General features: G+C 36.5%; 1 protein-coding gene across 1 annotated transcript in view; it reads left to right on the top strand.

Moving 5' to 3' along the window:
* RAB1A (RAB1A, member RAS oncogene family) overlaps positions 1–13,635 on the top strand; it is a 30,598-nt gene that overhangs the window by 9,515 nt on the left and 7,448 nt on the right. The window contains exons 2-3 of the mRNA XM_047745264.1: positions 7,191–7,263; positions 12,506–12,601. Of these exons, the coding sequence (XP_047601220.1) occupies positions 7,191–7,263; positions 12,506–12,601 (169 nt within the window). The remainder of the gene's footprint in view (positions 1–7,190; positions 7,264–12,505; positions 12,602–13,635) is intronic.

Raw genomic sequence — 13,635 nt, forward strand, 5'->3', positions numbered from 1 at the left:
GATGAGGAAGTTGAGGCTCATGGTAGGGAATGAGTACCTTGCTTCAAGATCTGACAGCTAGTATGTGATGGAGTCTGGATTCAAATACAGGTCTTTCCAGCTCTAAAACCCACGCAGGCTTTGAGAGATAGAAAAGGTAGAGGATAACACACCTTCTCCCTGGCATAGTTTTCAGCAAATACTTGTTATATAGGTTGTGAGACTATCTATCTACTTTCTTGTCCACTTGAATGACTTGGGACTTCTTTAGCACTACCAGACTTTCCTTTGCTTTCTGAATTCCTGCTTCAAATTTTTAGAACACTGTTCTAAACAGAGCTAAAGTGGAACCTGGAAAAAGTGATTGTCTCTAAATATCAAAAATGTGTAACCTTTAGGAGTAGGTTATGGGGACAGTTTTTAAAGAATTGCTTGGCTATTTCCTTAAATTTGGAGGAATGGCTCTTGTACTCTCAGATTCTTGATGATTATTTTGACTGTTTATTTTGACTAATAGACTGCTTTTGTCCATAGCTGGAGGTTTATTTTATTTATTGTAACCCTCAAAGTAATTAATATGTGCTTTATAAAATTCAAACAATGTAGAAACATGTGAAGGAACGAAAAGTTCTTACCTCTTTTCTCCAGCCTGATGGTCAGTTTTGAATTCTTTTCTGTGGAGCATAATTAAAATGAGTGAGGAAGAAAAGTGGGTGTTAGTCACAATTAACTGCAGCCCAAAATTTTAATTAATCATTCTATACCCCAAAGTCTAATAGTGTATAGTTTAATAGTGAATTAAAATTTGGCCACTGTGTCATGATATCATAGTCATAATTTTGTTTTAGATTTTATTTACTTGACAGAATGACAGCAAGAAGGGGAACACAAGCAGGGGGAGTGGAAGAGGGAGAACTGCAGGAAGCTTAATGCCGGGCTGGATCCCAGTACTCTGGGACCATGACCTGAGCTGAAGGCAGACGCTTAACCATTGAGCCTCACAGGCGCCCTGTTTTAAATTTTATATGTGAGCTTAGTTTTAGGCTATTCTCAAATATGATATTTATAAAAAGGTAAAAATACCATTCCCATCATGCCAGTGAATTTGCAGATAAAAAAAAAAAATTTACTTTCCACTGAACTTTTGAAAATAGTAGGCCTTTTCTAAGGTATATTTATATTATAGGTGATGTTATGAAATTTGTATTTGGGGGGTACTGCGTGGATAAAAACAACTTTATGTTATAGTCCTCCACTGTTTTACTTTTGTCTTTTCTTCCTTCCAAAGGTTGGGGTGATGAAAGTTTGTTAATGTTAGTCAACTTTCCTTTATAAAATATTCACTGACATGTGACCTGTATCTGATAAATTTTATTTCATAAAAGAAGAAAGAAATGTTTTTCATTTAACCCAAAAAGTTGATTTCATATACTTGTGACTATATTGGGAATGTGCCAGTGCTATCTGCTTATAACCTCAATCCTACTCTCTACCTACTTAGAAATCATTTCTGTTAGGACAGTTACACTGAACAAATTTGCAAAGGTGTTAAGTCTTTGAAAAACCCTCCAATTAACACTTTTTCCTCCTCAACATTTTTTTTGTTGTAAGAGTAATAAGAGCTTACTGCAGACTTTGAAAAAAGTATAAAGAAGAAAATATCAATTGTAATCCTAAAATTTAGAAGTATCCATTTCCCCCCATATTTTTTATGTATGTGAAATTTTTTTTAAAAATGTGAAATGGGGTTATACTAAATAAAATGTAATTGTTTCACATCAGAGAGTTTCACATAAACAGTCTTTTTAGAGATTTTAGAATTTCCAGTAGCATTTTATTTTACTTTATTTTTTAAAGATTTTATTTATTTATTTGCCAGAGAGATAGAGAGCACAGGCAAGCAGAGCAGCAGGCAGAGGGAGAAAGAGATGCAGGCTTCCCTCTGAGCAGGGAGCCCGATGCGGGGCTCAGTCCTAGGACCCTGGTATGGTGACCTGAGCTGAAGGCAGCCGCTTAACCAACTGAACCACCCAGGTGCCCCACCAGTAGCATTTTAGATTCAGACATAAGCAGATTAATGCCTTACTACATATTTTATGTATGCAGTTTGGCAACTTCATGAGAAGGAAACCATTTTACCTAAGTACAGTTTTTTTTTTTTTTTTAAAGATTTTATTTATTTATTTGACAGAGAGAGATCACAAGCAGGCAGAGAGGCAGGCAGAGAGAGAGGAGGAAGCAGGCTCCCTGCTGAGCAGAGAGCCCGATGCGGGGCTCGATCCCAGAACCCTGAGATCATGACCTGAGCCGAAGGCAGCGGCCTAACCCACTGAGCCACCCAGGCGCCCCTAAGTACAGTTTTGAACCAAAGTTTATTTTAGTAACTTTTTAAAAGTACAATGCTTCATACTCTCGCAGTAGCATAGTATAATGCTTCATACTCTCTCAGTAGCGTCTTTTTTAAAGGTATAGAAAATTTTCTGTTAGTGCTTGTATGCAAAAATGATAGAGATATCAAGATTATGTCCAGATCTCAAATAATGGAAATAAAGAATCTCCAATATTGCTAAATAGACCATGGATTGAATTATAGGAGAAACTGATAGCAAAAAATTTTTCACTTGGTTTATTTTTGCCCCACAATCCATTTTCTTTTGCAGAATCTAGTCCAGGATGCCATATTGTATTTAGTTGACCTATGTGTTAGTGTCCATCAGTCTGTGAATTTCTCAGTCTGTTTTTCATGGTCTTGACACTTCTGAAGAGTACTTTTAGGTATTTTGTAGAATGTCCTTCAATTTGGAGTTGTCTGATGTTTTCTCATAATTGGACTGGGGTTATGGACTTTGGGAAAGATACTGTAGAGGTGAAGCACTCTACTCACTACATCATATCAGAGCGTACATGATATCAGGATGACTTATTCTTGGTGATACTCACCTTAATCAGTTAAGGTAGTGTCTGTCAGGTTTCTCCATTGTAAAGTTACTGTATTTCCCTTTCCGTATGCTTAGAAAGCAGTCATTAAGAGCCCACACTCAACAAAATGGAATTAAGTCCAGTTCAAAGAATTGGTGGACATACATTAAAGCCACCACTGCAGTAAATATTTGGGGGGACATACTTTGAGGCCATGTAAATATCCTGTTTTTCCTTAAAGTTTCATTCACAACTTTTAGCGTTTACCGGTGGATTTTGCCTTCCGCAGTTCTTACTGTGGTGGTCTATTGATACACGTTTCTACTTCTCTAATTCCTTCTACACATGTTATTTAGACTCCTGTAAGGAAGATTGGTCTCTTCTCCCATTTATTTATTTAATAATTGATAGCAGTATGAATTCATGGATGTTTATTTTATTCTTTGGCTTATAACCCAGTACATGGTTGTTTATTTTGTGGCTCTAGTTATTCCGCCTTGACCAATGATAGAACTTTCATGTTGGCTTCTCTGTCCTTTTGACATGCCATGTCCCATCTATTTTTTTCACCTAGTTTTATCCGAAATGTTAATCAGTGATAGCTGTAGATCTTCCTTAGTTATATTTCACAATGAAAGAGACCCTGATTAAAAATGCAAAATTAAAATGTTCTCTGATCTGTTAGCATGTGCTTTGTAAAAGGCACAATGCTTAATTTTAGATACACAGAATAAGTCAGTTTATCTTCACACTCATAGACAGCTATGTCAGACATGAGAGTGGGGAAAAGTATATTCCCGAGTACTGAGGGGGAGAAAATATTCACTGTCATAGTAAATTAGACATGAAAAAGACTAGAGGAGGTGGTGCCTGGGTGGCTCAGTGGGTTAAGCCTCTGCCTTCGACTCAGGTCATGATCTCAGGGTCCTGGCATCAAGCCTTGCATCGGGCTCTCTGCTCAACGGGGAGCCTGCTTCCCCCTCTCTCTCTGCCTGCCTCTCTGCCTACTTGTGATCTCTGTCTGTCAAATAAATAAATAAAATCTTAAAAAGAAGACTAGAGGAAGTTCTCATTTGAGAACAGTGAGTAGGATTTACTAGAAAATCTAAAGTAGAAGACTATTATTAAAATTGTGACTATAGGGACGCCTGGGTGGCTCAGTTGGTTAAGCAGCTGCCTTTGGCTCAGGTCATGATCCCGGCGTCCTGGGATCGAGTCCCACATCGGGCTCCTTGCTTGGCGGGGAGCCTGCTTCTCTCTCTGCCTCTGCCTGCCATTCTGTCTGCCTGTGCTCGCTCGCTCTCCTCTCTCTCTGACAAATAAATAAAATCTTAAAAAAATAAATAAAAAATAAAAAATAAAATTGTGACTATAGATTTCTAAACTGGAATAATCCAGTTTTTTCATTTAGGTCAAATTATATTGTAGACTAATCCAAGATCTTGGGGAATAGAGGAAGAATACATTTAGGGACGCCTGGGTGGCTCAGTTGGTTGGGTGGCTGCCTTCGGCTGGGGTCATGATCCCGGCGTCCTGGGATCGAGTCCCACATCGGGCTCCTTGCTTGGCAGGGAGCCTGCTTCTCCCTCTGCCTCTACCTGCCACTCTGTCTGCCTGTGCTCGCTCTTGCTTCTCTCTCTATGTCAAATAAATAAATAAAATCTTAAAAAAAAAAAAAAAGAATACATTTAAAGTCTCACCATTTGCTAAATTATTCTTGACTGTATACCAGAATTCTCACCTTGTGCTCTCTATTTTTAGATTTGTGTATTTTTGTCAACATTTTTACCGTGTTATCTTATAAATTATAGTTAGAGAATATTATTAAGCAGTCTCAAATCTCTGAATTCTCTTGAACATTCAGAATATTAATAACTTAGAAATAAGGTACTACAGTAGTAGGTAATTGTATTTTATTACTATTTTTTTGGTGGTGGGTAATTTTAAATGTCCCAATACAAGTTACATGCTGTTGATCACAGTCTCCAGGTATGTTTATTCAACAAGAGGAAGAAGTCTGTGAGATTGATTTTGTTTCCCATTCTCCTTCATGTCTCTTATGTTAGTAAAGCTGATTGTTTGGAAGAGAACAAAGTAGTCTTTAGCAATAATTATCTCATTGCAAAGAAGAGGGTGCAACTGTTCATATTATTTATAATAGCTGTGAACCTTAAATTATCAGAAATTCATAAATTAAATATTTTATAATATTAAAGTTAAAAAGAAGTGATAATTGAAAAAGTTGATTTTTAGAAAATTGACTATTAATTTCATTTAACCATAATGTAATTTGTAACACACTTACTAGGAAGCGTTCCTGGTTTTGTTTCCCAGCCTTATGGTTACTCTGAAATAGAGAAGTTGATCTTTAAGGTAATGAATGATACCTCAGGCACATTTGTGGCCCAGTGCTGTCCTTTATTGTAATGGGTTACAGTATGGCCAGTTCCGGGGGTGTTTTTTGGATGTCTGGCACAGTGCTCTGGGAGATTGGTTAATTCAGGGCATTAGTTGTTTCTAAATTTCTGTTAAAAATGAAGTAACTCTAGTAGTATTAATGGTGAGATTAGTCTTGCTAATGTGAAATGTAATTTGTTAACATGTACCGTGTACTCATTGCCTATGTTCAGTGTTCATCATTCTTAAGAATTTATTTAGTCTAGGGGCGCCTGGGTGGCTCAGTGGTCTAAAGCCTCTGCCTTCAGCTCGGGTCATGATCCCAGGGTCCTGGGATCCAGCCCCGCATTGGGCTCTCTGCTCAGCAGGGAGCCTGCTTCCTCCTCTCTCTCTGCCTGCTGCTCTGCCTACTTGTTATCTCTGTCAAATAAATAAATAAATAATCTTTTAAAAAATTAAAAAAAAAAGAATTTATTTAGTCTAAGGAGCGTGTCAGTAGTACTAATAGTACTTCAGCAGCTTTATTGGCTAATAAAAGTTGTTTGGTATTAGGTATTTATTAAGGGTAAATTTTATAATTATTATCCACTTCCCCTCCTTTTTTCTTTAGGATCTCAAACTGGAAAGGATGTTATAGTTATTTAGTTCATCCTGTGCTTCACTCCCCTTCCTAATGACTTGTTTAAAAGCTTCTTATTTCCTTCTGTGATTTATTTTGTTGCTGACAAGGGCACTTTGGATTTTTTTTAATTCTATTTTTTTTTCCCCAGATATAATTAGGAACAATAAGTGTATTAAAATAACTTGGTAACCCTAAAAAAATTTAAGTAATCTGTATCTCTGTGTAAACTTAGATAGCAGTTTATGAATATCCACAGAGATAATCACTGCTGAAAGTTTTATATCTTGCTTACATTTAAATAATGATAATTGTCATCTAAATTTAAATTGTGATATTTAGGTTTCATCTTAAGTTAAAGTATCATTTTTTTTTTTTTTTAATGACAAAGGACAAAACTGAAAATCATGAATAGGTTTCCTTTAAAAATCTGTAAATTCTGGGGCTTTGGGTCCTTTTGAAATTACTTTAAAGAATACATAGCAGTGGTCCAAGTTGAAAAGGATCTCTGAGGGACTCCTTGGGAGGCTGTGGGCAGTAAGTTGTCTTCAGGTCCAGGAAGCAATCCTGCTCCTGGAAGGAATCCCTGGGGCTGGTTTTTGAGTTAGGCCTGGCAGGTTAATGTACATAAATAGAGCCTAGTTTTCAGAAGAAAGCTTTAATACAAACTTAGAAAGTTGGTAAAGTTGTATGTTTATATAAACAGCATTTGATTTTACATCTCAAGTCTAAAATATTTTTAATACAGGTTTTCAGAAGTTAAATGATCCTTTTTCTTCTTTTTTTTTAAATGGGGACAATTCCAGGTACATGCTAAGAAAGGATCATTAAAAGCCCCTACATTGGAGGATTACCATGAAATAATGATCTGGTCTTGGAATTTGAAGGAGAGATTTATGTTTCATTGACAAGAACAATGGAAAGTTAACTCCCTGTATTCTACTGCTGCAGAGGAGTGGAATTTATCTAGCATAAGTCTCTTGGGCTCTCCAGGCATATGCATTGCTTATATTTTCTCTCATTCTTTCCTTGGAAGTAGAAGTTCATTGATCTCAAGAGATCATGGGTGGCATTGCTTATCTTACTTTTGCAAAAATTCTGTCATGTTCAGTGATTCATGAAAAGGGCTTCTGCTGTTGGTTGCAGGTTTGGCTTCTGAAGCCATTCATGGGCCTTTTAGAGGTCCTCAAGTGATCTGTTACTGGCCATATTTTTGTTGTAGAACTTACAATGCAGTATGCTTTTTATTAATGTGATCTTCTTTTTCTTTTTGCAGTGATTATTTATTCAAGTTACTTCTGATTGGCGACTCTGGGGTTGGAAAGTCTTGCCTCCTCCTTAGGTTTGCAGTAAGTTGAAATTGAAATGCCTTTAAAGAAATTAATGCTCTGTGTGTTTTCTAGGTAGAGGATCAAACCATTTTATTCAGAATTAAATAGTTCTTCCAGAATTTATATATTTAAAAGCCTCCAAGTGTACGTTCCCAATAATATCTTGGACTGTTAAGTAGAAGAAATGCTGTTGCTTTTAAAAAGTTCAGCAAAGCATGATTATAAAGTTACAATGTCTGATACTCTTGGTAGAGTTCAGTTAGTTGCCCTGTATTTAAGTAACTGGATGAAAAATGAATCGTCAAGTAAAATTTTAGTAGAATAAAAGAAAAAGCAGGGCCTGGTACATACTCTCCCCCCCCCCCCCCCGACAGTGGCGTAGTGTTTTATGTGCTACACTTTACAAACAGGTGTATAACTTTAAACCTACTGAATAGACTCCACAGTTGCCTTCAAAGTTGCCTTCAGATTTAGCCTGTTTTCCTTTTCACTGTCTAGGTCATTGGTTCTCAGAGTATGGACCCTTGGGGATAATCAAGACTTTCTCAGAGGGTCCGTGAGATTAAAACTTTTATCTTAATAATACTAAACCATTAGCATTTACTAAGTGCTTACTCAGTACTAAGACAAAGACGTTTGCCTCTGTCACTGTTGATATCTGTTTTGATACTACAGATGCAGTGGTGGGTAAAACTGCTGGTGTCTCAGCACCATGGTAAGGCAGCGCTAAGTGCTAAACTGTACACGTAGGCACTGTACTTACCTGTATTTATTCATGGGGCGGGCGGGTGTTTTCACTTCAGAGTGTCTGATGAGAACAGTAAGAATGATGAATTTTTAAACATCTTGATCCTTGAGTGTTCTTTTTAACATGTTCTGTGTGAAAAAAATGAGGAGTGCATATAAAGCGCTTGTACTGCACACTGAAGTATGTTGATTGCCTTGAGGAAAGTAAAAGCACTTACATAGTTGAGTGAGCCGAACTAGCTGCTTTTTCCATTTTTTAAATTTGTTTCTTTTTTGTTTTATTTGAAAGAACAACTGACAAACTGTAGTTATGTAGAATTTGGTGGCATTGGGCAGATATTTTCTCAAATGAACTGAGACTCATTTCAAGGAAAAAATCTAATAGCATTTGCTGCCTGTAATAAAATTGAAGCTTTCAAAGGAAGAGTAGAAGTTTAGAAAACTTAAAATTCACCACTTTGAGCTTGATAGTATGTCAGATACTTACTGTGACTTTTCTGATGAGTGACCATATTAATGAATATCATTAAAAATATACATAATTCTGGGGCGCCTGGGTGGCTCAGTGGGTTAAACCTCTGCCTTTGGCTCAGGTCATGATCTCATGGTCCTGGGATCAAGCCCCCCATTGGGCTCTCTGCTCAGCAGGGGGCCTCCCCCCCCACCTCCTACTTGTAATCTCTCTATCAAATAAATAAAATCTTTTAAAAAAAATTAAAAATACCTAATTTTTTTAAAAGATTTTATTTATTTGACAGAGAGCACAAGCAGGGAGAGCAGCAGAGGGAGAGGGAGAAGCAGGCTCTCTGCTGAGCGGGGGCCTGATGCAGCTTTGATCCCAGGACCCTGGGATCATGACCTGAGTCGAAGGCAGTTACTTAACTGGCTGAGCCACCCAGGCCCGCCTAAAAATATATATAATTGTATTATATGTAACAGCTAGTGAAACCACGGAACTACTAGAATAAAACATAGGCAGCTCATAGTCTTGTGTGAAAATACTTTCTAACATGGAAACATATCAGGAAAGGATTGTTAAATTTGCATTAAAATAAACATCAAGCACATGCAAATGTAGAAAACATGATACTAGCAAAAAACATATATATGAGGAAGGGATGACATTCTCAATATATAAAGCATACTTACATACTAAATAAGAAAAGGATGTTTGTCCTGATGGAAATACGGGCAAATACACGAACGGGCAGTTCACCAAAGAAGAAATACAAGTTGACAGTAAATACGAAAAGCTCAGTTTTATTTGTAATTAAAGGACTTTAAAACTAGGTAGTACTTAATTTTTATTAAGTTAGCAAATATTAAAATCAGGAATCATCCCTGTATTAGATCAGCAATGCTGGATATGTGGGAAGAATCTGGAGTCTCTTGATGAAAATGGTTATAGCCTGAGGTGTCTGTATTTTAAAGAAAATCCTCTTTGGGATGCTTATTGATCTAAATCACACGTTTTCAGTATTGCCTACCTACACACCGAATTGCCTGGGAAGCATTTAAAAAGTACTGATTCCCTGGTCCCTAGAATAGAGATGAGCTGCACAAAGTATAATAAAGAAATATATAAGCTGTGAGAGCACAGAAGTATATAAGCTACAAGAGCTATGAGAGCACTATTGGCCAGGGAGTTAAAGAATGTTTGGACAGTCAGTATTTCCTGAGCTCAAAATCCAAGAATAAATAAAAATTATGACCCAGGGGCTGGGGATTAGGAGGTATGCATAAAGAAATGTTGAAAATTTGGACAGAAGGAAGAGAATGTGCAGTGGCTCAGAGGCATGCAAGTAAGGCAAATTTTAGGAACGTAAATAAGAATTCTAACAAAGCATTAATAGTATTTACAGCAAAATACATGTCATGTGGGAGTGCTAAGTGAATATTTATTGCACTCACTTTGTTCTTCGTTCACTTTCTGTTGTACCTGATACTTATTAGGCACTCATTTAGAAAGAAGTAAGTTTTAAAAAATGAATACCTAGTAATGGAGACCAGCATTTTGTCAAATTTCATTCAGTGCTTTAAAAATATCCTTTTACCCAGTGATTTTTGCATGTGTATAAACGTGAATATATGAGGAAGTCAGCATGGCTACCTCTAGCCACTTGGAACTCTCTGACACATTTTACAGTTTTTCTTTTTTTTTTTTTTTTTTTTTTTTTTTTAAAGATTTTATTTGACAGAGAGAGATCACAAGTAGGCAGAGAGGCAGGCGGAGGGGGGAAGCAGGCTGCCTGCTGAGCAGAGAGCCTGGTGGGGCTCCATTCCGAGACCCTGAGATCATGACCTGAGCTGAAGACAGAGGTTTAACCCACTGAGCCACCCAGGCACCCCACATTTTACAGTTTTTCTTAAGAAATCTGTTTTAATTCCGTGGATACATTACATTCAACATTATGGAGACTTGCCCACACTTTTCATTTCTTCCTTTACTCTTTTTTGGAGTGTTGTAATGCAAATCCCAAATATGTCTTTCACTCCTTTATGCTTCTCACAATGCATTTCTAAAAATTGGACATTTTGAGAGTGCCTGGCTGGCTCAGTTAATGGAGTATGTGACCTTTGATCTTGGAGTTGTGAGTTCAAGGCCCACGCTGCTTTGATTACTTAAAATCTTCTTAAAAATGAATAAAAACTGGATATTTTCTTATAACAATGTCATTGTCCGCTTACAAAATAAATTTCGCTGATTGTCTCAGAGAAGTGTGGTATCTGGTTGCTTTGAATGAGGATTCAGACATGGTCTATACATCCCATTTGGTTGTTTGCTGCTCAGTTTCTTAGAGTTTTTCCAACCCCCTTTTTTATTTATGTATTTTTCATGTCTTTTACTTTTGGCAGAACCTGCGCAGTTCCTCATATAGATTATCCAACATTTTAGATTTGTCACTTTGCTTCTTTGTGGTGACTTTAAACTTGTTCCATTATCTCTCCTGTTACTGTAATTGGAAGCCCCAGAACTGTGCTATTCTTTTTTTTTTTTTTTTGCCAGTACCATGGAACTGTGCTATTCTTATGGTAGCTACTAGCCCTGTGGCTTTTTACATTTAAATTAATTAAATTTGAATAAAATTTAAAATTTGGTTCCTTATTCTCACTAGCTAGTGGTTACTGTATTGACTAGTACAGTTTATAAAACCTTTTCATCATCAGAGTTCTGTTTGATAGGGCTACTCTTAATAGATTTAGGCCCATCTTTGTTGGCAGAGTACCTGCAAAATGTTGCTTTGTGCTGGCTAAGATTATTCAGTGGGTGGTGATAGCCTGATCTCCCCGTTCACATATCTTTTCACAAACATTTTCACTTTTTTTTTTTTTTTTTTTGAAGATTTTATTTATTTATTTGTCAGAGAGAGAGGGCACAAGCAGAGTGGCAGGCAGAGGAAAGAGGAAGAGGCAGGCTCCCCACCAAGCAAGGAGCCTGATACGGGACTTGAACCCAGGACTCTGGGATCATGACCTGAGCCAAAGGCAAATGCTTAACTGACTAAGCCACCCAGGCATCCCACATTTTCACTTTAAAGAAAAAAGAAGTTTTGTTTCCATTCTGAAAGTCATAATAGATGACTTGAGGAAAACAGGTGTAATTTTAAAAGTTTATTATTGGGTTAAACATTGTTCACACAAAAACTTGTGCACAAATGTTCATAGCAGTATTATTCATAGTAGCCAAAAAGTGGAAACAACCCAAATGTCCATCAGCTGATGGATAACAAAATGTTATTCAGCCATAAAAAGGAACAAAGTACTGGTACATACTGTAACATGAATGAGCCTTGAAAACTTCATGCTGAGTGAAAGAAGCCACACACAAGAGGCCACATCCATTCACATGAAATGCCCAGAATATGCAAAACCACAAGGACAAAAATTACATCAGTAGTGGTTTCTGGGGTCAAAGGGGAGATGAGGAAATGGAGAGTGACTGCTACCAGGATCAGGGTTTGTTTTCAGGGTGATAACAACATTCTGCAGTTAAATTTATGGTGATGATTATACAACTTTGGGAATATACTAAAAATTACTGAGTTGTGCACTTTAAATTGAATTTTATGGTATGTGTATTATATCTCAATTTTTATTGATCAATTTTATTATATATAAGTAATAGCTAGGAAATAAAATTGACTTCTTAAAAAAAACTGGAAGAGAATGACATGAGCATTTCTTTGTGGTGAATATATTGGATGGAGGGTCAGGGGAGCAAGAATTTTGCTGATTAGCAACTAGAAAAGTCATTTGTAATCATTGAAAATATAAAACCTTTTTTGATATGATGTATGTAAAGAATTTGCCTAGAGATGTTCGGTAAAAAGAAACTGCTATTAGTATATTGTAATCAGAACATGAACTGAGTACTGGAGTGGGATGAAGTAGCTGTTCTCAACATGTTATGGCTTATAAACTTTATCAGACTTTGTAGATATAAGTTGACATTACATTTTCTTATTTCCTCTATTGAACATTAATTTTATTTGTTGACTTTTTTTCTCTTCAGGATGATACATATACAGAAAGCTACATCAGCACAATTGGTGTGGATTTCAAAATAAGAACTATAGAGTTAGATGGGAAAACAATCAAGCTTCAAATAGTAAGTCATTTTTAAACTAGAATTTGTTTCGGGAAATCATTTTGGTAAATTTAAAATGTATTATTTGTCACTTTTTAACATGCTAAAATTTAAAGGATCTTAATCACGCACTTGTGATAGAATGGTAGAATAAGAATTGTTTAGATTAAAAATGACTTCTCTAGTTGAATTTTATGTTCATAAAGTAAAGAAATACATGTTGTAAGTTATACTTGGTCCTAGTTTTTTCTTGTGCTTTTATCAGTGGGGGTAGGGGGAGTCCTCAGTTGAAGTTAACCTTGTCTTAATAGTCAAAGTAGATTGAGCTTTTCCTGATGTCTTTTACTGTGCTAAATACTGTGGAACAGTAAAAGAAACCTTAGGAAAGGGTTTTCATATGTGGCTAGTTGGAGAGTTTTATTTAGTTCTTTTGTATTTATTAGATTGTATGTACCAACTCTGTAGAAACAAGAATTATTGGAAAGGAATTTAACTTTTTAACATTTATGTTAGTGTTTGTTCAGAAATAGTTTTACAGCTTAGCAAACTAATGCCAGGAGATTTAATGACTTGCCCACAGTTACTGGTAGAACCAAGTGACTTACAGCTTGCTTTCCTCAGTATTTTGTGTTTCTGTGCCATCCTAGCCCCCTTATCATTCCTTCCATCCCCAACCCTGAATTAAAAACAGGCAATGGTAGTAGTTCAGTTGTATCACCTATAGGGTTTGGGCATTACAACTGTGGACCTATCATTGGTCTTCAAAAACATTAATTTCTGGGTCTCTTTTGGTATTGACTCTTCGTACAAGGTAACATAGAGAACCACTGACTGCCAAAAGGAGTTCTGGATTTGGAGTCAGAAAACTTGAATATATTATCCTCACTCTGGTATATATTGTCAACGAGTCATGTGTTTAACTTAGTTCAGCCTTTTTCTTGGGACTCCATTTCTTATCTCTAAAATGACCATGATGATACTTGATTTACTAACTTACAAGGTAGTTGTGAGAACCAAATCCAGTAGCTCTGTGTCTGGATACAATAATGTGTGTG

The sequence above is a fragment of the Lutra lutra genome, chromosome 9, assembly GCF_902655055.1.
Source record: "Lutra lutra chromosome 9, mLutLut1.2, whole genome shotgun sequence".
NCBI classification, from domain to species: Eukaryota; Metazoa; Chordata; class Mammalia; order Carnivora; family Mustelidae; genus Lutra; species Lutra lutra.